Raw genomic sequence first — 22902 nt, 5'->3', positions numbered from 1 at the left:
AACCCTGGAACTAAATCATTATGATCATTACATGTTCTGCATTGAACCGATAAAAGTGAGAATTGTGATAGTTTCATGATATTAAGCAAAATCAGCATGCAGCGTTTCCATTTACTCCTGAACCTCGACCTCCCGCTTCTTCAGCACCAAATCTTTGCCAGTGACGCGCTTGAACACATCGTGGACATCGTCAACGACAGTCTCGAAGTGAGACGTTGCGTCGTAAGAACGAGTGATGAAAATGTTGTCGGCTTGGCCGGAGCTGGTGGGGGTGTAGATAGAGCTGATGGAGACGAACTTGTCGTAAATGGGGCCGAGGAGGTTAAGACCGGGTTGGATTTCCAATTCAGGAGTGCTGGTCTCGACGATGGTACTGACGATAGCGACGTAAACGTCTTTGGCGCAGACATTGTGAGTCGAGGAAACCATGGCAATGTAGATGTCTACCGGCATAGAGTGAGCAGGGATCATCTGTGAACCTCTCAAACTATAACTTACCATTGCGTCGCCCGACTTGATTCTGAGGGATGATAATCTGGCAACTATCCGAGTCTTCGGTTCCGGGAATAGGGTGCTTGAGGATGCAAATAGCCCGGACGACCTTGCCCTCTTCAATAACCCTGACTTTACCATCCGAGGACTCCTTTCCAGCACCAAAGTAGCTTGGGTCACCAATGACTTGCTTGGCCTTGGCAACTTCATCGCCGCTCCTGACACCCACGAACTTGCCGTCGCTGTCAGTGACGATTTCGTCGATGGGCTTGTCCAACATGTAGGTACCCCCGTAGATGGCACTCAGACGAGCAAAGGATTGAGGAAGTTCGCCGAGGCCATAGAGAGGATAGATGTAGGGGGATTTGCCGTATCGCGCCATGGATGAAGTGTAGAGGACGATGCGATCGTAGGTGGGTCGGGCGGGTTTGGTGATATAACTGGGAGGGTGGATTAGGAGGACGGTAGGTAGAAGGGTGGAAGGTCTTACTCGTCATCAAGGTAGAGTGCCATAGCATGACCAATGAAGTCTTGCGTACCAGGCTCCAAGCCGAATTTCTCATAGACGGTCTTCATGCTATCTTTATCGAGATCAATACCTGTATCACGAGGCCATTAGCTCGTGTATCTCTACAGCTCATCGAAATCAAGGCCTACCCTGGTGGGTGGTAGGGTCATCGTCCTTCCAGTTCTGCAAGAACTCGAAGAACTTCTTAGCACGTCGCTTCTCGAAGAGGCCCATGAGAGGGCTCTTAACGGCCTCCATCTCCGTGCTGGGTACCTTGGAGATCTTGCCATCGCGATACACAAAGCTTCCCGCAATCTGCTTGAACTCGAGGTAGCGAGTGACCTCGGTGTGGACCAAGATCTTTGTGAGTTCTCCTGAAGCGATGATGAACTTGGGGACGAGGTCGATGGCATAGTCACGATCGCGACCGAGCTCGGTGGGTGGAGCCTGATCAGGGCGGAACTTGCGATAAAGCTGGAGGGCGCTGTCAGGCATTTCCGTCGACGCGTCGTTGGACTTTGAAACTGCGTACCTGAGTGAGGTTCAAGCTGGCGCTGTCACCACCGTAGTAGTCATTGCGGTCCATGTGGAGGACCTTCTTTCCTTCGACCGACAACAGGCCAGACAGGATACATTCTGTCAGCCCAGTGCCCAAGACGATGACCTTGGAAATGTCGATCAGGTCATTCTTGCCTGTAGACGATGGGAATGATACCTACGTCGTATTCTTCATCCATGGTCGATGTTGTGGAGAAAGTCTGAGATGTATGAGGACAAGCGCGTTGTCGTTGCTGGATCGATCTTATATGATGGTCCCCACGTGAACGAAGCACCACTCCAGATTTATAGGGGCATCACCAAACTTGACAATCGTTGTCAAGAGAGTATGTACAAAGCAAGAATAGGGACAGTAAATAGTAGTGAATAGAATTATACAGTGCTAATTCACGATATGGCCAAGAATAACGTGCAAAAATAGACGTGTGCGCGGTACCAAGAAGGGAAGAATGTACATCATGTGTGCGGTGGATGGAAAATCTCGACGCGTCGCGAATCCCGACCAAGCTCAGAGCTATCGAGAAGACTTCTTTCTTCTCTCCTCTTTCTTAATTTTATGCACTAGGCGGTCTATTTCTGTTCGAAACGTTAGAAGGCACCACTAGTTGAGACTCGAGAGAGTTGCTCACCGGTTTCATACCGCCTATAGTATTCACGCCAAGCTTTCTCTGACCTTTGAGGATACTGAGGACGTGTTAGGATCCATTCAATATCGAATGCAATGAAGTGAGAATACCTTCCGTGCATATGGCCCCCATCGGTCCTTCGACATGGTAGCTCCCCAGTTGGGGAAGTCAGCGATGTATTTTGCGGTGATATACATGTCGGCTTCGGTGAAGGAACCGCCTTTCTGACCCATTTGATGCTCTTTCCAGACACGCACCGGCGTGTCGTCGTCACTGCCTTCTTCCACTTTGACCTCAACTCTCCGTTTGTTGCTGGCCCTCCGCCTCGGCGCTTCTTCTTCACTTGAAGAATCGTCCTCTTCAGTCGTCGTGTCGTCTCGGTATCGGGGGCGTTTCCGGGTAGGTGGTGACTCTTCACTTGAAACAGCGTCATTTACATCATCAACATATGTACTTTCCCTAGCTGCCGCCAGGATTTTATCGGGTAGGTCGTGGTTCAAATGCCAGTACGATGCCCAAGATTGTGCAGTATGATGAGGTGCCTAGTGAGGGTTTGAGAATCTCTGACTGAATCGCAATAGGGTGATCTGACCTTCTCGCCCAACATATCGCATAGCTGTGTTCGAGTGAGTTCGGGATTGTCCTTTAATCGCCACTGGATGAACTTGATGAAGAATTCGTGGTCTTGGTCGGTGTACTTGTGTCCGCGTCCCTTTGGTATGATAATGGTTGGAGGGCTAGGAGAGCGGGAAGGTGGCGGCGGAATCTTGATTTCTGCATGTGGTGGTGGAAGGTGCCTGTTGAACACGGGAGAACTGACAGTTAGGCTGTTTATCGTGGATCTCCGACTGCCTGCAGCTTGAGCCAATGCTTGAGGAGTCGTTCGGTCTGGAGACGGTGCCTTTTTGGGCTTCTTAAGAGGGACGGATGGCGTGGCTGACCCTGAAGGGGTTGCTGAACTGACTCGGAAGGCGGAGGGTGAGGGTTTCTTTATCGTAGGAGCCTTGATTGTTGGTTGGGGTTGGCCGTTGCGAATCGGTGCTGAGATGGAAGGTGTCCGTTCTTTGTGCTTGGGTGGTTCGATCGGCGTTGAGGAGGCGCTGCTCCCTTTCTGTTGACACATGTTAATCCACGCATCGATCCTTTCTTTGTGTTCCAGGTAATAGTCTTTCCATAGACTAGCCGAATGGTCGTTTTTCTGACCAAGACGATAGATCAGTCGTGACCCAAAAGTTTAGTAGCGGGAGACTCACCCCGTGCAGGCCATTCAAAATTACTTTGTAGTTCTCTCCTCGCTTAAGACCGTCGAGGATATGTTTCACCAAAAGAGATTCATCTTCTGGCCCGACGGGTACTGAGAGGGCAATCGCGTCCTGAAGGACCTGTGGTGACAGATAGTTCATGGTGAAACCACCCAATGGGTTGATACCGTTGGTAGACTGGTTCTGTTGGTTCAACCACGACTGTGGTTGAAATTGCATCTGGTCCTGCTGCATACCCATTGGGAACTGTTGCTGGTTCAGCATTTGCTGCTGATGGACGTTCATCTGTGGATTCCAGTTGTTTTGTGGGTTGAGCTGCTGCTGCGCATGAGTATCGCGTAAAGGCAGGTTCGCGGTCAAATGTTGAGGGTTCATGGTGGTGAACTGGTTTGGAAAAGGGTTGGAGCTCGTCGACGCGCCATGATTTGAATAGAAAGCAGTGTTCATGTCTTGGGTCGTGTGCACCACGACGCAAAGAAACTAGAAAAGGGACTCGAACACTAAAAAAAATATGAAGACGGGTCGCTGGAAAGGTCGAGAAAATGACAAGTTAGGCGTGTTTTCGCCAAGCCTGGGTTTGGTCACCGCGCGACAGGGAGCACGTGGTGGCTTCCCCACTTTGAGGAGCCGCCAAGATCCGGAGGTAAATATGAAGCCCCTGTTGCCGGAAGCCAGCGGATATCGTCTTTCCCTCTCCCCACTCCAACAATGCCAGGCCCTCGCTTCGCCTTGCTCAGGTCAATCGGTTCTCGTGGAATTTCAACAACCGCACGTCTTCAGGCTCTCAGTGCCGCAGCTCGCCCGAAAGCCGAGCAAATCTCAGCAGAGTGGAAAGGCACCAGCGCGACAGGGGCTAACACCAAGAACTTTATTGGCGGCCAGTTTGTAGAAAGCAAGAGCACAGAATGGATAGAGGTGCAAGACCCTGTACGTCTATCTCTGGTTTCTATGATCCGGGAGAATCCCCGTTACTTACTATTCCATTAGTCGACTCAAACTGTCTTGACCCGGGTTCCCCAAACCACCGAGACTGAGTTTGAGCAAGCTGTCGATGCTGCATCTCAGGCTTTCAAAACATGGAGCAGGACGAGTCTCCTCACGCGTCAGAAATTTGTTTTGGAGTGCGTCTTCCCAGCCTTCAGAGCTCTCTCTGTGTGTTCACAGTTTCCCCAGACTCCAGCACCTGTTGCGCAAGAACGCGGATGCAATTGCAGCGAGTATCGTATTGGAGCAAGGAAAGACTTGGGCAGGCGAGTATTGCAATGCTCTTATCGTATTGCTGTTTCTGACCCGGCACTGTAGATGCTCATGGCGACTTGCTGCGTGGTCTGCAGGTGGTAGAGACCGCTGCCGGTATTACCTCCAACCTGCTTGGCGACAAACTTGAAGGTACACAACAGACCTTCCGGAGCGCGACTTCAATTGACTTTGTACAGTTACCAAGGACATGGATACCTATGTTCGACGCGTCCCCTTGGGCGTCTGTGCCAGCGTTGCCCCCTTCAACTTCCCTGCGTAAGTTGACTCTTGGACGGAACGTCTCCACGCTCTAACTCTGTTTGAAGGATGATTCCGTTATGGACAATTCCTTTGGCAGCGGTCACTGGTAACACTTTGGTTCTCAAACCTTCGGAACGAGACCCTGGTGCAGCTATGATGATTGCCGAACTCTGCCAGCAAGCCGGTGAGCTTAGATTGCCTCACCTTGTCGGGGTCTCGAACTCATAGCTCTCGCCTCCTCAGGCCTTCCTGACGGGGTGCTCAACGTTGTCCACGGAGGCGTTCCTACTGTCAATGCCATCTGTGATCACCCAGCCATTAAGGCTATCAGCTTTGTGGGTGGTGACAAGGCTGGCAAACATATCTATGACCGGTAAGATCCATGAAGCGCTAGCGGAATTCTAGGGCCCACCACTGACATCCCCATCTAGAGGTACACAAAATGGCAAGCGTGTCCAGGTATGTCTTCAATCCGTGGCGTCCTCCACATCGTACTGACGACAAGTTAGGCCAACCTTGGTGCTAAGAATCATGCAATCTTGATGCCTGATGGTAATTACTCGCGATCCTTGCTGTGAGTTAATGCTAATGCCATCGTAGCCAACAAGAACCTTGCCCTGAACTCTATTGTCGGTGCTGCTTTCGGAGGTACGCTTATTCATACAATCCTGTTATCTCTCACTGAGCATGCAAACAGCCGCTGGCCAGCGATGTATGGCTGTCTCTGTCGGTAAGTCTCCGACTGCCGAGCTGTAGTTCTCTTTTAGTGATCCAGTTCTCAGCTATCCTCGTCGGCGACTCTCAGGCATGGCTGCCGGAGCTGGTGGAGCGAGCAAAGAAACTGAAGGTTAGCGGGGGCTTCGAGCCAGGCGCTGATTTGTGAGTGAGCCTTCGCATCAACGGCTACAGTTTACTAACCAGACCTAGGGGTCCAGTTATTTCGCCCGCCGCTAAGGAGAGGATTCTCGGTCTCATCAGCTCCGCCGAAGCAGATGGTGGCGAAATTCTCCTCGATGGTCGAAATATTTCTGTTCCCGATTATCCTGACGGAAACTTCGTTGGTCCTACTATCATCAAGGGTGGCGTCGGTATGAAGTGCTACGAGTACGTCCACATGGAATGACTTCGCAAGCTTTCGCTCATTTATTATCTTAGCCAAGAGATCTTCGGTCCTGTCTTGATCGTCCTTCAAGCCGAGACTCTGGATGATGCCCTCGACATCATTAATAACAACCGATATGGCAACGGTGCTGCCATCTTTACTCAGTCGGGTGCGACCGCACGCAAGTTCGAGACTGAGGTCAACGTCGGCCAGCTTGGTGTCAACGTCCCCATCCCTGTACCTTTGCCTATGTTCTCATGGAGTGGAAACAAGGCCAGTGTGTTGGGGGATATTGGTTTCTACGGCAAGAGGTGCGTATTCCATTCGTCTTTCATTCGATGTTTCCACTTATATAGTATCGACAGCGGTATCAACTTCTACACTCAGAACAAGGCAAGTCGCTGGCACCTATTCTGTCCAAGCTATATCCTAACCGCATTTGCCTGTAGACCATCACCAGCCTATGGAAGGCCGAAGACGCCCTTGGCAACCGAGCATCCGTCAACATGCCTACCCACCATTAAACGGATGGCGTCCTCCGACCATCAGAGGGCCAAGGTATCTAGTCGGATTTCCCGAAAACATCATCGAGGAAGGCATTGGATAATTTCACGCATTGTTCGAAGCAGTCATCGAATCCACTCTGTACACCCATAGACAATCAATTACATTTATTCTTGTTCATCAACTCGAAGTGACTTACTGCGCGGCCGTAGTAGGGGTCTGGAATGGGTCTCCCATCGAGGTAGGAACCCCATAGACGTACAGTCGCTGTTGCATTTGCAGGCTTCATGGATTCGAGGTGCTTGAGGTTGTTCTGATCGGCAGCGAGAATGTGGGTAAAGTTGATGAAGTCGGAAGTGGCGACTTGACGCGCTTGGCAGTCAATAGCAACTCCTCTCTGTGTGTGAAACGGTTGGAATAGTGCTTCCTTGAAATGGCTAGCGACTTACTTTCTTGCAAACCGCCGTTGTCCTGGGGGATTATCAGCGTTAGTCGTTCACGGCAAATGGCGTGCAATATACCTTTCGTCTGGGTCTTCGCCAATATGGTAGCCAGCCGTTCCCGCGCTGTCTACCTTAATATCAAGACCTCTTTCCTTTGCTGTATGCCTTAGAACAGCTTCGCCCATCGGTGAACGGCAAATGTTTCCTGCAGCAAGGCCATTAACATACCAACCTATTCTCGGGAGCAGGCACTGTAACTCACCCAGGCAAACCACCAAAACTTTGACTTCAGAAGGGTCTGGGCGAGTCATGTTTTTCACAGTGCACTACGTATATCGGTTATGCAGAAGGTAGAGGTTGGAGAGGAAGAAGCAAAACGCCTGCTGACTCGGAGATTAGGGAAATTAGCCCCTGATCACGATCGATTCCATGATTCTGACAAATGCCCAATCCGGCATCTTAACAAACGGCCCCTGTGCTGCATGCAGCTGCGTGATCACTGACGGTTGTGTGTCTGTCGCTGGCTGTCTCTTAACCATTGGTTTCGACTAACAACACTGCGCAGAATCAATATACCATGGGGCCGCCGATCCATCTCTTTCTGACGACCATTGCTTCTCAGCCGGCTCTGAGACAGAGGCAAGGTGAGTGTCAAGCCGTGGGGGAATATCGTTAGAACGATAGGACTGATTCACGGTGGTCGACAGAATACCTCCTGCGGATACTCCAAATGAAGAAGATCCCATTTACATCTTATGATTTGGCTTCGGACGAGGACGCAAAGCGATTGTGGAGGAGGAAAGCGCCGTTGGGTGCGTGTTTTTACGACAACCGCAGCAATGGCACTGACATTGTAGGTTAGACAAACAACAGTTACCTGGAATTTTGGTAGGATATCAGTTCGTTGGAGTGCGTGTTATATTTCTTTTGTCATTAGCAAAGCGTAACCTCTTCTCCAGACTTTCGCGCAGTTGTAGGTCCCTCCGCTTTGCCGACTTGAACCACGGCTCATGTACAGCTCAAAGCGAGGAAGCGGTCGAATATGGCGAACTAGACCAATTCCTCAAACTCAAGGAACCTTGGGACCCTGCAATTGACGAAGAGCGTCCGCCTCCGGTCGCCAAACCGATTGGCGTTCCAGGCGCCGTCCTCCCCATGGAAATGACACCCGACCATATCAAGAAACACATCATCGCTGAACAGCAGTCCCCCCTCAGAATTAAGAACAAGGACAAGAAACCGATTCCCGTGAACAGAGAGGATGATTCCAAGAAGATTGACTTGGGGGAGGAGATAGCGGGGTATGAGCTGCAGGGCTTGAAGGTAACGGAGGACGAATTGAAGGATCTGATCGAGCAGCTTGGACTGGGTGGAGATGAGGCTGATGATTTGGCCAAAGGTCTTTTGTCAGATGAGAAGGGTTCTAAAGGGAAGCAAGTGGAGAAGGCTGAACCGACACCGGCGAAGGAAGTTAAGTCTGAGGTGAAGGCGGAGGCCAAGGAAGAGGAAGAGGGGGCCGATGAAAGGAAGGGGGAGAAAGACGAAGAACCGAAGGAAGATACCTCCAAGGCGCCGCCTAGTAAGGACGACACTGCGTAATTGCATTCAGTGTTAGGGGCATTACCGACATCCAGTCGTTAGATATAATGTATGATACAGTGGAAAGGGTAATTACGGGCGTTAAGAATCTTCTTCTTGGGACTCGCGTTTGGTACTAATCCTGCGCTGGCGAATCCTCTCGGGGATGGGATCCTCGGCAGGCGGTATCATTGAGAACGACTCTTCTTGTTTTAGTCCCAATCCCTAAACGAAGTGTCAACGAATTGCATCGAGAATTTGTCAAAGAGATCAACATACTGTTCCCTCGCTAGTGCTCCTCCGGGCATGGGATTTCCGCTTCTTACGAACTTTCAAGTTGTCGTAAGACGGGAAAGCAATGGAATTTGAGCCGACCCTGCGCTTTGGTTTCCCTTCCCCTTCAGTTAACGCGTCTTGCGAAGGAAGTACAGCTGGGAGGACACATGTGCCCATGATGACAGTGAGGATCGTAAGGAAAGTGAACCCTGCGACCAACGAGGATAGCAAACGGAATCGAATGGCGAGACCACTGTACACGGTGGTTAGCATCCTAGAACATACAGTTTGGGTTTGTAACATACCGGATACCATGCGGTACGGCCAATCCTCGAAGGGACGCCGAAAGGATACTCAGTTCACGTCCCTGGCCACTTCCAATGCTCTTCCATTGGTCGAACCGACCAACTTGGACATGGCCTTGGATCCTTGAGTTCCCGGGGACAAAGGCCGACAGAAGTGGGACATCGATGTTGATCACATTGGGCTTTCCAAAGAACCAGGCCCACCATCCACTCGGGTTTGGTTCAATGGCGATGGCCTAAACATTCGCGTCAGTTTCCTCTGTCTGTCGGGCGCTAAAAAGAGAGAGGCCCTACCGGTCGTCGGACGGTCGCCAGTGTTGCGTTGTTCATCGTCGTCAATGTCAAGGTGGTCATAAAGTTGCCAAGTTGGAAGTTGGACTCTGTGGCTGGTACTTTGAGATGAAGAGATACGTCGTAGCGCTGCTGGGAGTGCAGGTTGTGGATCGAAATTTGGGCATACGGTGTTACACCGTCTCTGTAGAGTCGTCAGATTGAATCTTTGCACTAGAGGAACATTACTAACCCATACTGCATGTACAATGGCGTCTCCCATTGCGCTGAAAGGTTTGACCACACCACATAGCCAGCAATGGTTGACAATGCCAAGATAAGAGGGATGAAGACCAGACAGACGACCAGTGGGACCAGCTGCGGTGCCCAGGGACGAACTAGGTTGAGACCTGTTTGGAACGACGACAGAAGGAAGCTGGTGTGCTCGGAGTCGTCAGAATCGAAGGGCAGTTCTGTATCTGCTGGCTCTAACTTGGAGGACATTTCAAGCCAACGTGTGTAAGTGAATGCCTTGCAACATCACGATCATCCGCGCATCCCAATCACATGATCATGAGCGCTGCCAGCTGATCGCGTTGATTGGCCTCCTATTCTCTCCAATTCGCCATGTCCTCGCCACAGATCCACCAGCTTCTGGGCGCCTCACCATCGTCCGCTCCTCTCGTCAATTTCTTGTCTGAATTGAGTGGCGGCAGCGCGCCTATTCCAGAAGTCAAAGCATATTCGGACGCTGTCTACTTCAACTATTATCCCTTGGGCATTAGTCTCCTGTTCTCACCCAACGCGGGCTACAAACCCCGGACGGGTCTCAAATACGAGCAACTCGAGCTCAGTCGTCTTGCATTGGACAGCATCGACGTGTACAATACGGCAAAGATAAGGGACACGTCCAAGCCTGGCTCGTCGCGACCTTCAGAAATCGCATTCGCAACGTACAAAGCCCTCCCGCTTGAATTCGACCTCGCAACGAATATCAATGATAAAGACGGCAACGCGATCTCTCGTCCTGCAAGAATAACCATTACGGAGGAGTCGACGGGCAAAGATTTCGTTGGTACCCTTGGAGAACCTGATCGGAAAGGCGGAGGAGCGGGGCCGTCTTCTGGGTCAATTGGAATTTGGTGCGAGTGGTCAGCAGATGGTATTATGGTGGAATTCGGCGGTGATGAAGCGCGGGGTCCCCAGGCTTGGGAACGCGGCAAAGACGCCATCTGGAGAGTTGTCACAGTATTTGCACCCAAACGCGCTTGACAACCTCTTCCGTCCGCCGAGTCTATGACAGCAGAACATGTCACGATGGTCGTTCTTGGTTTCTGTCCGCATGTAGTCCTGTTTCTCCATGTGATTTTCCGTCTTGCCTCTAAAGAAACAAGAACTCGTCCTTCTCCATATTCCATTCCATTGCATTACCCCGCTTTCTATCGTCTGCAACCATGGCCGTTCCTGCTGAACTTACCTCCCTGGATATCTCTGGTAGATATACCATGGTGAGCCCTCTTTTTCGTCAGGTCGTTTGCGCTTGATACTATTAACCACTTCCCTAGAACAAATCCCTCAGCGATAGCACCGACGCTATCCTGTCCCACCAGGGCGTCGGCTGGTTTAAGAGGAAGGCCATCAGCGTTGGCACCATCACTCTGTTCGTCAAGCACTTCAAGGACGAGAGCGGTGTTGAGCAGATCAACATTGACCAGACTATCACTGGTGGTATTCCTGGAACCAGCGAACAGCGAACGTTGTCATGGACGGAGAAGGAGCACGAAGACCATGTCTTCGGTCCCATACTCACCAAGTCGAGGCGTGTCAAGCCTTCTGAGATCGACATCGATTTCCTGAAGAACGGATGGACCGCTGACACTCTCGAGAACGGTGTTATCCAGTCATACTCTGAGAGTAATACCCCCAAGAGTGGAACCACTTGGATTGCCAACCAGGTTTGTTGTATTCTCCTTTATTTCACGATTGCCACTTGCTGACGGTAGAATGCACAGGCGTGGGGTATCAAGGATGTCAACGGCGAGCGACGATATGTCCGTCACGTCAAGTTCACTGGCCCCAAGGGCGAAGATATCGAGGCCGTCTTGGTTTACGATTATCGTATGTGATTTTTAACGTCTTTACTGACCCACCGTTCTCACCCTCCGCACTTCTAGTTGGCCCTCTTGAAGCATAAATATAATCTGTAAATTATCGTCCCTGTAACATTATGTAGTACCCCGCAATCTTGTCTCAGTACAGCAAGTTGATCGCTTCGTAAACCATGAGGGCAACGGGATCAATCAGGCCAAGACAAGCGTTATGTTTCCGCCCTACGGCTTACACATTTGCAACGACCATGTCCTGTGCCTCCTAGTCCCGTCTATAATTCCTTCGTTTCACTTTGGATACAGTTATGGCGGCAGAAAGCTCTGCATCGACACTCTGCTCAAGACCTGAAACCCGGCGCTCTAAGGAGATTTACCCTGGGGAAAGCCGTTTAGGGTCAAATGCAACTCTTAATCTAGAAGAGCAACCTGCAGCGCTATATCAAACAAGCGGGGATCTTCTTCTACCGTCTTCCCGCAAAAGTCGTGCTAGAACATGGCTTTCTCTCAGAATGGATACTTTCGCAGTATCCCATCCTCGCGCACACTCGAAGCTATCGCGGGTTGTATCTTGGATTCGAGGACCACGACCGTCAATAGAACTTCCTCGTACGTTGCCCCATGCTAATTCAAGCTGCTCTACCTTACTTTGCACCTTTAGCCCCATCACCCCTCCTTGACATAAATTTCACTGCCCGCGCTCATCGCGTATCCATCCCTATCGAAACCACCTTGGTCAACGCCGCACGACCATTTAGAAGACCTTGGGTATTTGCTCTCGTAGCTATAGGCTATATCATTGGCATTGCCTTCCTCAGCCACGCACATTCGTTTTCGCTCTCTGACGACGCAATATTCCTCGGATGCACGTCGACGTTGTGGCTCGCCAACAGCCAATGTGGTCTCAACGGACAACAATGTTTACCATTGAACACATCTGCGACATACGATTTCCGCTGCCCTCCTGGATGTGGGACCCTGCTTCAGAATCCACGTACCATTGGAGCAGAGGAGATGGACTACGTCCCTTTGGTTGTCGGTGGGGGAGATGAAGAGAAAACATACAGAGCGGATAGCTTCATCTGCTCAGCCGCAAGCCAAGCGTGAGTCCAACGAACTCTCACCTCCAGAGGCTAATACTAACCCCGACCTTAGTGGCATAATCACGACAGCCAAAGGAGACCAATGTGCAAGACTCCATCTCGTCGGCGAATTTACCAACTTCCTCGCCCACAAGGCCAACGGCGTCGAATCGTCAGGATTTCCCACCACCTTTCCCCTCGCATTCAGGTTTTCTAAAGACACTGGAATCGGCAAATGCAACGACTTGCGCGATGCTGGTTTAGCTGTCGGTGTTGTGGCGACGGCTATACTCTTCCTCGTGCTCCAACCGAAGCCGATTGTGCTTTACTGGTCCCTCATTTGCATTGGGTTTTGGACCATCAGCCTTTTCACCGACTCTGGAACTGCTGTCCCTGACCTCGAACGTCAGTTCGGGCGGTTCTTGCCGCTGCTATTTATATCTTACGCCTTTTGGAGGGGGGCACTACGTTACACCTTACCTGCCATCGTGAAGGCACCTATAGAAGGATTTATCCTTTACGGGAGCGGATTCTGGGTCGGTGTCCTGAATAACAAAACATTCGACCAACTCCCATTGAGTCGACTCACAGCTTCCGACCTTAACAAGAGGCCGGGAAGCCTTGCAACATTCATCATCCTTCTCCTCGTCGTATTTATCTGTGGTGTCAACCAAGCTCGCATCATGCGCAAGACTGGCTGGCTCCTATTCTACGTCCGATGGTACGCGGCTGCGGGCGTCGTTCTTCTAGTCCTCGCATTACTCCCGACACTGTCTCTTCGTCTCCATCATTACATTCTCCCAATGCTTCTTCTGCCCGCCACAGCCTTCCCGACGCGCCTATCCGCAATCTATCAAGGCGTCCTTATTGGCTTGTTCCTTCACGGCGTCGCAAGATGGGGCTATGACTCGATCGTTCAGACTGCAGCTAGCGTATGTCTCCACTATCTTTCCCCTCCAATCGGAGCTAAATTGCGTCTCTTTCTAGCTTCGCCAAGATGCCGTCCTGGGCTCCGTGCTACCCACATTCCTTACCAATTCCACAACGTATAATTCCAGTATACCCCTCGCCAACCAGACTCTCGCTTGGGAACCTATTATTCCAGGCGACCCTTGGGTTGGTTTCTCACTTCTCGTGGATGACGTCGAGCGATATGTCGGCCTGGCTGTCGAGTACTCGTTGGCGTCATTAGATCCCACCCTCCCCCATTTCTTCCGTCTTGCGGTGAGTGATCAAGTGCGTTTAATGACTCGTGGCACCAAGTGACTGTTAATCGCTCAGTACAAATCGGATATCACCCTTGGAGACTACACAAAGGCGGCCATATTGTGGCCCAACGGAACGTGGGTGGATCCTGCTCCAGGGCCTTCTTATTAAATACTTGGTTGCCTCCACGTTTACGACCTGAGTGTTGCTTTCAGTCTTTCTTAGAATGTGTACTTGTATTAGTAGCGGTTAGGACATGTGAATCAAACTTTCAAAGCATCGTGTACTATACTGAAAGGTCTTGGGCCTCTGTCGCTCAAGTTCGCATTCAAAGCGGGAGGGGAAAACGTGAAGCCTTCCGCTCCTAGCAAGGAGCCTAGTAGAGAGGCAACCGTCTCAAGCATTCGGTCACTACCTTCCTAAGCCTTTGATCTTGACGGGGGAGCCCAAATTTTTTCATGCATTCCTTTATTTTCGGTTTTCTCAGAGAAGAATGCCATGAAAGTAGGCTTTACACTCAGTTGTCAACTGGGCCCGTCCTGAAATGGATAAAGAGTCACGGAATTGACGCTCGTCTTAATAGCTCCAACTCCTATCCTGCCTATACCCATTCCTTCTTAACAGTCCCATATTGCTATCCTATATATGGTTGCCTCGCCCTCTCCTGTACCGTAGACTCGTTATCCCCTTTCCTCCCTTTCCGTCACGGTGACACCGACTTGACTGTCACTTTTCTGAGTTTTCTCCGACTCTTGCCATCAATTCGGTCGGCATTTACCGACCAGCGTCTAAGGCCTGGTGACCTGCCTTACCTGGTCCTGCTTCTTCGTCAAGTGACAAGTCCCACCATCGAAACAGATAAGCACCGCGGGCTTTCAAGGTTAACTTGGGAATTAACTTGAATATCAGCACAGGGTCCATGGAATAAGACTGATGATCAACGCTGCGACTCTTCATCGCTAGTCATTCCCCGAAGCTCGAGTCAGCAGCACTGTGCGCAGCCCCCATCCTGGATCTGGAGCTTCCTCATCACCACCAGAAACCAACAGGCCCTTATCTCTGGGACACCTCGTCTCTCTGTCCACACCGTATCTGCCACATGTCGACCCGCCTTCTTGTGCAGGGTTCTTCGGATGCACGTCGCCGTGGTTCACTCCTCCGGGGCGATGACCACCAACGGCCTAGCACCTCCTATGACAATCATGCGAAAAGGAACAGGAGACGCAATCGTCGACATGGAAAGGCTGAAGGAGGAAAGGACAGTTTGAATGGTCATACCGCACCTGTAGCGCCAGAAGTGGATGGATGGGTGTCTGTAGACCCTGACAATCGCCCAGTCGACGAGTCGAACAGGTGGGGAGGAATTGACGAAAGTGCATGGACAAGGCCTCCTTCCAAGCCGCAGACAATGGAAGACATCCTTGCCCACCAAGCACATCTACACGAAGACCTCCTGCGGGATTTAGTTCCCTACTGGCTTAAAGGGATGGAAGCGGCGGAGAGGGGTGAAGAGCTCAAGCTGGAAGTTTTTCTGAACCAGAAGATTGCGGAGAGGAAGGCGACAGGGTGGTACTGGACACAGAGTGACCTCGACAAGGAAGAGAAGCAACAGGGGGATGGCTGGAGCAACCACAAGGCGTCTAACCACGACCCGGGAGATGATAATGGCTGGGGACCTAACGCAGAAGTGTGGGGAGATTCACCGGCCGCCACATGGGGTTTAACTGGGAACGATGACGATGGTACGGGAAATGGTCAAGCACGACGGACAGGCAACGACGGAGACGGTTGGGTTCAGTGGACCGAGAAGCGCAAGGGAGGGTGGAACCAACACGACAGGCGAAACCAGTATCGGAGACGGAATGATGAAGAACGAGGGCGAAGAGGACGCCAGAGAGGATATTGAACAAGGAGGATCGCAAGACCAGGATGTCATTCACAATGTCTATGCCCCCCAGCTTCAAGGCTTGACCGGATTACTATGCACTAAACCCCTATAGTACCTAGTGAGGAGCTTCCACGAGTAATGGTGGTGTGCTCGGATGTTTCACAGTCCATGTGGTGACGCACTGCCCACCCGAAGTTACCATTATATTAATGCACTGTAAAACCTATTCATTTCTCCTGCAATCTCATGTCTTCTACGTACAACAACATGGCCCTGCCGCCTGGTTGGATCGAGCAGTACGATCCCCAGTCAGGTCGTAATTTCTACGTGAGCAATTTCCAATCATCCTCCTCGACCTCCGATGTGAACCGTCTCCAGGTAGACACACGGGTATCGCCTCCCAGAGTGACATGGTACCATCCTTTCGAGGACCCCGAATATCTCAGACAGAATCCAGAAGCGAGGAACCAGGCGAGGGACAGTACTTTTGCGCAGCCTCCAGGACCCATGCTTGGGAGGAGAAGGTCATTCGGTGGAACATCTAGTACACCAGCCGTCGAACCGTCGATGAACAATGCGAGGGCACCTCACAAACAGGGATTCTTGGAGAAGCTGAAGGACAAAGCACTTACGTCGTTGGAAGCTCGAGAAGAACGCCGAAACCAAAGTCCAATGGTATGTGTCCCTGTGTCTGGAGGTGAAATATCGAATATGACGGAAGGACAGATGTATGGTCCTCAGCAACGTTATTATGGACCACCGACAGGAGGTTACGCTGCTCCACAGGCGCAGTACACTCCTGCGAGTGGGTATGGGCCTGCTCCGATTCAATATCAACAAGCACCTCCGGCCAGTTCTTCCGGACGTCGTCGAGGATTCGGTGGTGCCCTCCCGCTGCTCGGTGGGCTTGCTGGTGGAATGCTGTTGGAAGATGCAATCGATCATCACGAGCGAGATGAATTTCTCCAAGACGAAGCTCTATACAACAGTGGATTCGACGGCGGTGGATTGTTTGGTGGTGGTGGTTTGGGATTATTCTGAGTGATCAACTTAGCTTTGCATAAGTAATGTACTTGTATTGATCAAATATTATTTGTTTACGGCATCTGTCCCTTGATCTCATCCTCCATTGTCGCTTTCGTCTCGACCACCATCGAGGACGGCTCTGAATTCTGTCGGTCACTGAGACCGTAACTGGAGAAGGGCTTCCACAATGGCGCCAGTGATACCGTCTTCGTTGAGCCCTCACGTATGTATACTGCCTTCTCCAGATCTATCGGAGCTATTGGAAGAATCGGGGTTGCCTCCTCTACCCAATATTCTCCAGGCCTTCTCGCCACTACCACAAGGTAATACGCCTCGTCAATACTTGATGTCGTCGTTACCTGACTATTGGACAGTTACCACGAGAACAGCGTCACTTGTCCCAGTTCCGCACAGTTCTTTCGCATTGAGGTTCTCCGACTTGGCTGAGGTGGAAGAGGCTTGTCGTGAACCAGAGGAGCAACGCGCCATACGAACGCTGGACTGGATCTCCGCCCGTATTACGAAGAGATGCGAGAAATGGGTGCAGGACGTAGAGGAGAGGGGAGAGAAAGAGGTGGGGAAGGATGGGCGGGTTAGGTCGCCCTGGTGGGACGAGCTACGAAGATGTGCAGAAGGCGATATCGTTCCTGATAAGAACGAAGGTTGGAACCACCCGGTCTCAGGTACGCACATTTGCCTTGACGTCTTGCCGTTGTTGACAATACTGTAGTCATTCTGGCGGTGTCGACAACGGCGCCAAACCCACTACAGGCCATAACTGCCCTGCACGCCAGGCAACCCCAACTCCCATCATGGGTAGACCCTACGCATCTTCGTTATACAGTGATTGTCCATCCAAAGAACTCGCCGCTTTCTGACGAAGAGTCTGTCATTTCGCGTCTCGCATCGAAAACCGCTAACTGACTGACGATCACAGAGCCAACGCACTGTTCAATGCGGTCAAAAAGCAGTTTGGGTTGCACACATACCTGTTACCGCTCAATCTTCCTTCTCCGCCGCCTCCGCCGGTACCTGTCCCTGCCCTTATGCCACGACTCCCTCCGCCACCAGGACCTGAATCTCCATATATTTCGCGTCACACCGGTGCGATTCCTCCAACTCCTGCGACCGCCAACGCACCCTCGATTCCAGGAAATCCATATGCTTTGAACACACTGAGGCTAGAGGAGAAAGACATACAAGCTGTGCTACGGTTTACTCGTGAATTTGTTGTAATGAGTCTAATCCCTTGGATGGAACGCTGCGTTGTCGAATGGAACGAGGCCGTAAGTGAGCCCTTTCTGAAAGTCTTCCAAGTCTCTGACCGCCCTGAAGTATTCATCGACGAGAAGGCTTCCATCCCGACTGTTTTCCTCCACTCGCCGCCTGTTTGGTTCATCCCCATCGCCCTCCCCTGGACCTGGGCATACCTCTTCTTCTTCCGTTTCGTCATTACCCGGCCGAAGTGGATCGATCTCATCAGCGAATGGAATCCCAACGCCTCTGTCACAACCTCGACGTTTAGCAGAATTCTGTACCATCCTTGGTGATTTCAAACTTGCCATCAATCTCTGGGAGTCTTTAAGGAAGGAGAGCAAGGGAGGATCGGTTGGTCTCAGTAGTTGTCCAGTGATTTATAGCTTGCTCACCTCGCGAATCTACAGGACATTATTCCCATCTTGTCAGCTCCATCTCCTGCCCTGCAGCTCCATGCGTCCAATGCGCTGGTCGGCATCCACCCTTCCATCGACGACCTCCCGCCACACGCCCAGCTTCGCGCTTTGCTTTATGCTGTCCGTTGGGAGATTGCTATAGATCAAGGAGATTTCTTAAGTGATGCTTTAGAAGGCGAACGATGGCTTGTTTGGGCCGCTGGGAATGTCCGTGCTTTTCTGTCTCCCTTTCAAAACCAGTGATTGACCAACAGACTCAAGGCAGAAGAAGCCCCATCCGCGTTGCTTTTGGCCCATGCTGCTTTGCTGAGCTCTGTTAGAAAGAGGGCCTTTAGAAGAGCTGGATTCTGGTACACTCTGGCAGCCAATAGGTTGGAGAAGTGTGGCATCGTATGTCGTTCCGAGTTCTTACTTTTGCGTTAAGTTGACTTTGGGTATCACAGAAACCATTAACAGTCTACTTCTTCCGTAAAGCTCACGAACTCTACCAGATACGACCGCCTAAGGAGCTGTCACCATCGTTCTGGGACTCTGAAGGGAAGTCACCAACATCCTCCGTAGAGCAGTTTGTGGACATCAGGGCGGGTGTCGAACATCCTCTGGGTGAGTGAAACCAATGGATCGCTCATTCCGATTCTAACACATGTGTTCCAGCTCGACTGCTGTATACAACGGGCAACATCACCGGGGCTGTTCAAATGTTCCTAGGCGCTTTGAGAGTTCTTAAGAGTCCAGCCTTACAAACTATTGGCCAGTTGGAAGGTGCGACGGAGGAAGCCAACCGATCTTCTCACGACAGAACCTTTCTGGACGATTTCCGAGTCGCGTTTGCGGTAAACACTTTGCAATGCAGGGGTGCCTCTGTACTCACATTCCACATAGCATCTTGCATCAACGGAACCTGAGGCTCTGAAAACCCTCAATCTCAGTCTTCCACTCAAGTTTTGTCAATCCAGGCAATCGAAAATTAGGTTTTCAGATGACAGCATATCCTCTCATCCAGTTATCTGGGAAAAACGTGAGAATCAATGGCAGTCGTTCTGGAAGTCCAAAGGAGGAAAGGAACGCCTGGCATCCGGGCGGCAGGTGTGCGCAGGGGGTAAGTTTACAGATCCGCATCACTTCGACTGCGTTAATGATGGTCTTTTGTAGACACATTTTGGGTTGACCTCGCCGTGCAAAACCCTCTAGACGCGGATGTCGAGTTGAACAACTTGACGCTGATCCTTGAGACAAACGGCCCTTCGGAGGGCCCCATCGAGTCAACGGTAGAAGTTGAAAGAGTCAGTGACATCGTACTGGGGGCCAAGGAATCACGAACGGTAAGCAGCATTTTATGGGAGTGGCCTATCTCCTGACCTCTCATTCCACCAGATTCCGATAGCTCTAAAGGCCCTCAAGTCCGGGAAGTTTTTAATTTCCAAGGTCCAATATGACTTTTTGGGAATTCTTTCTTCGACGGAGTCCCTCGCTTCGAGAGGTCGCCGGCTTAACGACACCCTGGCTCAGCGACAAACGCCAACGTATGCTCCCGACGTTTATCTTAAAGTTGATGTCTCGCCAGCCGACAACAAGCTGTCTGTCACTTTTGTTGATGACGGGGACCTTATACTGAAGCAAGGAGAAATTGAAGAGATGAAAATACTTCTGACCAACACTGGGACCAAACCTATAAACGAGGTCTGGCTAGTATTAGGAGGCGAAGAGGCCGTTTGCATTGGAGAAGAGAACGAGCGTCTGATATGTAAGTATTCTCTCAGCAATCCCGCTGACCGGGGCTAATCTGCTGTAGCATCATCGACGTCCGAGATCATCCGTTCAAAGAATACGCTCGGATTACCAGAACCGCAACGAGTACCACTGGATGTCCCACTCGAATCGGGTTCCTACAAGGAACTTTCGGTGTGCCTGCACGCCGATCGCACAGGTTCTCATGAATTACTTTTCCTAATCTTGTACCGCGAGGTGACTGCTGACTCCCCTAACATGTTCACGCCCATTGCTGACTTCTCCAGCAGAACGATTCCTCTCCATTCCACTCCGATCGATTGTCGAGAACGTTCGAAGTGCAGCCCATCCTCGATATCGCCGTTTCCACGACACCATCACTTTCGCGGGACTGTCCGTTCATTCTAACAGTAGAGGCAACGTCGTCCTCCCTTTCATCCACTGTCTCCATCACACAAATATCTGCGATCAGCCCTTTGTGGAAATTCCACACAGTAGAGGCCGCACAGTCGTGAGTACTTTTTTCAATTCAAGGTAAATCCAGCTCAAATATCAGCGAAGGTCTGTGTCACCATCACAGAAAGCGAAGGTCGTCCTGAGCGCAGAACAATGGCTCGACGGAGAGGGCAAGAAAGAGTCTATCGATTTCTTGACACAGAAACTGGGCGACGTCCTTTCAGGAAACCCTATCTCCTCTTCAGAACCACCTGAACTTGATCTCTTCTGCAGCCATATTATTCAGGTACTGGCTATGTCTTTGCCTGCCCTGACAGAGATACTCATTGGTTGCTTCATAGGAGCCTTCCCAGCGCTACTCGATACATACCTCCGACCTCTGGTGCTTGATCGAAGCAGAGCGACGCCAACATGTAGCTGAAATCGAAAGGCAGCAACATCCACATATCCCTGAAGATTCGCATCCGAACATATTCCCGCTTTACAGTCCCACCTCCGTCGACCTTGCCATATTTTGGGAAATGCCAGCCCAGAAGCGTAAAGGACATGTTATGGTATTCGGTATCAATCTCGGTGCGACCCACGGCGCGCTGAACGAAATCATCGCCAATGCAGAGAACGCTAAAGTGAAGCGAAGCATGTACGCGGAGACAGTTCGAGAAAAGGCCGAGCTTCTTGAAGGAATTCGGACGAGTCAGTGGAACGTGGATGTGGATCCGACTGTGGCGACCGTAGAGGGTAATGAGATTAGCCATGACTTTGGAAAAGGGTACGTGTATACGGTGCGAGTAGTGCCCTCGAGGTTGCTGATGCGCTCCTAGTCCATGCCATGTTCCCGTGAGCATTGTTCTTCGAAACCATTCACCCCTGTACGACGCCCGGGTAACCCTGAAGCTGCGACCCGGAAGTCAACCAACGGCCCCTGATCTAACGTATGTATTCTCCCCTATCTCTACGCGGGACGCTGAAAGCTGATGACAATCTGCTTGAAGGCCCGCACACAATACTGCACCATATTCTGGGCGTCTCACATTCAGGAATGAACTCCCCCCAGGGGAATCTGCGACTGTTCAGCCGCGATTATTCGTTGACCGACCTGGCCTCTACAGCATCGGACCTTTTGCAGTGGACACAGAATTGGTGATTCCCGACTCGAAGTGCAAACGCTCGTACAGTCAACAGGTCTCGCCATCCCATGTTTGTATCGTAGTTCGACAGTCATCGTAGTAGGGTATGCAACATATATATGCGAGGATAGGGATAACACGTCGTGAAGCGTTGGTATCGAATATCGCCTCATTATGAGGACTTGTCTTCGTCTTTCTTTTCCTGCTCCTTCTTCAAAGCTGCCAGCCGAAGCTGCTTGACGCGGTAGTTGAAGTAGGTCTGTAAGGCGAGGATAAACATATGGTCGCAACTTGACATCCAGTGATAGACGTACCCCGAGGACGAATTGGACGGCGTTGAAGAATGGGACCCAGAGCTCGACGGGAACGAACCTCTGGGCAAATGCGAGGGAGAGGGGCGACACGATCCAGGATACCTGAATGGACCCTATTAGTGATCCAGAACGCCCTGGACGACATGAACCAGGCGTACCCTAATAACAGAGAAGAACCCGGCCTTGATAGTCTTGACGATCTCAGCAATCGAGGTGGCTCCATTGATAACAGCCATAGAGGCGAGGTAGGCTAACACCACACTGTTTAGCAACACGACGAATGCGGAGCCCCTAAGGAAATGACGAACCAGATGTTTGGATGGGGGCCACGAGGAGGTTGTTGGCCACGATTTGACCTAGCTTGGCGGCCGGGGAATCCTTTCCAGCAAAGGCTTTCTGAAGTTGGGATACGAGGACATGGCTAAGGGGTGCAGAGACGAGGAAGCCATAGAGGGCCATCTTGACGGCTTTGAGGTCGACATGGACGCTTTGCAATGACCGTACGAGGGCGGGAGAGCCTTTGGAAGGCCTTGCTGGCACTCCAGCAAGGTTACTTCCCAGTACTTCCTGCAAGAAGCATAAGGTCGCTGTAATGCAAGAGATGACGGCAATTAGGATTAAGCCAGCTTGGATATGGCTTTCGACGAACCAGTTGTGATAGCCTTCGTCCTGAGAGGATGGAGAGCTAGTTGCGTGAGGTATTTGGCGAGAAGAGGGTGGACAGGCTTTGCAGGTGCAGCGCTCATGACGGCAAGAGACAAGGTAGACGATACCCTGAAGCAGACTCAACCCCGGAGTTTAAGAGCTTCTGGGGTATACATGGGCGGGTGCATATCGTTACCGGATCCGGATTCAGTTTCACTTCACGGGGTC

At 51.2% G+C, this 22902-nt stretch overlaps 12 protein-coding genes across 12 annotated transcripts; 7 read left to right on the top strand and 5 right to left on the bottom strand.

Moving 5' to 3' along the window:
* Positions 1-42: 42 nt before the first annotated feature.
* On the bottom strand, positions 43-1766 carry CC1G_01740 (RAB GDP-dissociation inhibitor). The gene is made up of 6 exons (XM_001829008.2): positions 1720-1766; positions 1533-1664; positions 1150-1474; positions 983-1091; positions 499-932; positions 43-443 (listed from the first exon to the last, which is right to left on the bottom strand). The coding sequence occupies exons 1-6, from the start codon at positions 1735-1737 to the stop codon at positions 112-114; spliced, it is 1350 nt and encodes a 449-aa protein (XP_001829060.2). The 5' UTR covers positions 1738-1766; the 3' UTR covers positions 43-111.
* Positions 1767-2072: 306 nt separating this feature from the next.
* CC1G_01739 (hypothetical protein) lies at positions 2073-3821 on the bottom strand (the record flags this gene model as incomplete). Its single annotated transcript, XM_001829007.2, has 5 exons — positions 2073-2134; positions 2188-2242; positions 2295-2726; positions 2777-3382; positions 3438-3821. 5 exons carry the CDS (start codon positions 3819-3821, stop codon positions 2073-2075), a joined length of 1539 nt encoding a protein of 512 aa, XP_001829059.2.
* A 316-nt stretch (positions 3822-4137) lies between these two features.
* Positions 4138-6726, top strand: CC1G_01738 (methylmalonate-semialdehyde dehydrogenase). The gene is made up of 16 exons (XM_001829006.2): positions 4138-4373; positions 4434-4567; positions 4620-4696; positions 4749-4835; positions 4883-4961; positions 5012-5130; positions 5190-5319; positions 5378-5405; positions 5456-5498; positions 5547-5594; positions 5644-5676; positions 5729-5825; positions 5874-6050; positions 6102-6359; positions 6414-6441; positions 6498-6726. The coding sequence occupies exons 1-16, from the start codon at positions 4155-4157 to the stop codon at positions 6570-6572; spliced, it is 1632 nt and encodes a 543-aa protein (XP_001829058.2). The 5' UTR covers positions 4138-4154; the 3' UTR covers positions 6573-6726.
* CC1G_01737 (phosphotyrosine protein phosphatase) lies at positions 6361-7356 on the bottom strand. Its single transcript, XM_001829005.2, has 5 exons — positions 7258-7356; positions 7074-7200; positions 7002-7023; positions 6752-6949; positions 6361-6691 (listed from the first exon to the last, which is right to left on the bottom strand). The coding sequence occupies exons 1-5, from the start codon at positions 7304-7306 to the stop codon at positions 6611-6613; spliced, it is 477 nt and encodes a 158-aa protein (XP_001829057.1). The 5' UTR covers positions 7307-7356; the 3' UTR covers positions 6361-6610.
* Positions 7357-7572: 216 nt separating this feature from the next.
* On the top strand, positions 7573-8594 carry CC1G_01736 (hypothetical protein; the record flags this gene model as incomplete). Its single annotated transcript, XM_001829004.2, has 5 exons — positions 7573-7639; positions 7703-7807; positions 7858-7904; positions 7955-7968; positions 8021-8594. The coding sequence occupies 5 exons, from the start codon at positions 7573-7575 to the stop codon at positions 8592-8594; spliced, it is 807 nt and encodes a 268-aa protein (XP_001829056.2).
* An 81-nt stretch (positions 8595-8675) lies between these two features.
* CC1G_01735 (hypothetical protein) lies at positions 8676-9928 on the bottom strand (the record flags this gene model as incomplete). Its single annotated transcript, XM_001829003.1, has 5 exons — positions 8676-8798; positions 8853-9102; positions 9155-9390; positions 9449-9629; positions 9678-9928. The coding sequence occupies 5 exons, from the start codon at positions 9926-9928 to the stop codon at positions 8676-8678; spliced, it is 1041 nt and encodes a 346-aa protein (XP_001829055.1).
* Positions 9929-10051: 123 nt separating this feature from the next.
* CC1G_01734 (hypothetical protein) lies at positions 10052-10696 on the top strand (the record flags this gene model as incomplete). Its single annotated transcript, XM_001829002.1, has 1 exon — positions 10052-10696. The coding sequence occupies one exon, from the start codon at positions 10052-10054 to the stop codon at positions 10694-10696; it is 645 nt and encodes a 214-aa protein (XP_001829054.1).
* Positions 10697-10878: 182 nt separating this feature from the next.
* Positions 10879-13988, top strand: CC1G_01733 (LCCL domain-containing protein; the record flags this gene model as incomplete). The annotated part of the gene is made up of 7 exons (XM_001829001.1): positions 10879-10932; positions 10990-11379; positions 11437-11542; positions 12191-12632; positions 12685-13543; positions 13599-13835; positions 13893-13988. The coding sequence occupies 7 exons, from the start codon at positions 10879-10881 to the stop codon at positions 13986-13988; spliced, it is 2184 nt and encodes a 727-aa protein (XP_001829053.1).
* Positions 13989-14916: 928 nt separating this feature from the next.
* CC1G_01732 (hypothetical protein) lies at positions 14917-15723 on the top strand (the record flags this gene model as incomplete). Its single annotated transcript, XM_001829000.1, has 1 exon — positions 14917-15723. One exon carries the CDS (start codon positions 14917-14919, stop codon positions 15721-15723), a length of 807 nt encoding a protein of 268 aa, XP_001829052.1.
* A 249-nt stretch (positions 15724-15972) lies between these two features.
* CC1G_13693 (hypothetical protein) lies at positions 15973-16746 on the top strand (the record flags this gene model as incomplete). The annotated part of the gene is made up of 1 exon (XM_002912115.1): positions 15973-16746. One exon carries the CDS (start codon positions 15973-15975, stop codon positions 16744-16746), a length of 774 nt encoding a protein of 257 aa, XP_002912161.1.
* A 172-nt stretch (positions 16747-16918) lies between these two features.
* CC1G_13692 (hypothetical protein) lies at positions 16919-21815 on the top strand (the record flags this gene model as incomplete). Its single annotated transcript, XM_002912114.1, has 19 exons — positions 16919-17054; positions 17106-17414; positions 17462-17615; positions 17669-18017; positions 18067-18339; positions 18396-18524; positions 18577-18611; positions 18659-18794; positions 18848-19007; positions 19059-19237; positions 19287-19503; positions 19557-19726; positions 19779-20148; positions 20197-20369; positions 20423-20643; positions 20694-20874; positions 20930-21357; positions 21410-21520; positions 21581-21815. The coding sequence occupies 19 exons, from the start codon at positions 16919-16921 to the stop codon at positions 21813-21815; spliced, it is 3966 nt and encodes a 1321-aa protein (XP_002912160.1).
* CC1G_01730 (hypothetical protein) lies at positions 21711-22775 on the bottom strand (the record flags this gene model as incomplete). The annotated part of the gene is made up of 5 exons (XM_001828998.2): positions 21711-21974; positions 22030-22131; positions 22188-22279; positions 22338-22616; positions 22679-22775. The coding sequence occupies 5 exons, from the start codon at positions 22773-22775 to the stop codon at positions 21888-21890; spliced, it is 657 nt and encodes a 218-aa protein (XP_001829050.1). The 3' UTR covers positions 21711-21887.
* Between the last annotated feature and the right edge of the window lie 127 nt (positions 22776-22902).

This window comes from Coprinopsis cinerea (assembly GCF_000182895.1).
Source record: "Coprinopsis cinerea okayama7#130 chromosome 1 map unlocalized cont3.1, whole genome shotgun sequence".
NCBI classification, from domain to species: Eukaryota; Fungi; Basidiomycota; class Agaricomycetes; order Agaricales; family Psathyrellaceae; genus Coprinopsis; species Coprinopsis cinerea.
The sequence above is the reverse complement of the archived record's forward strand: the minus strand, read 5'-3'. Positions and strand labels throughout refer to the sequence as shown.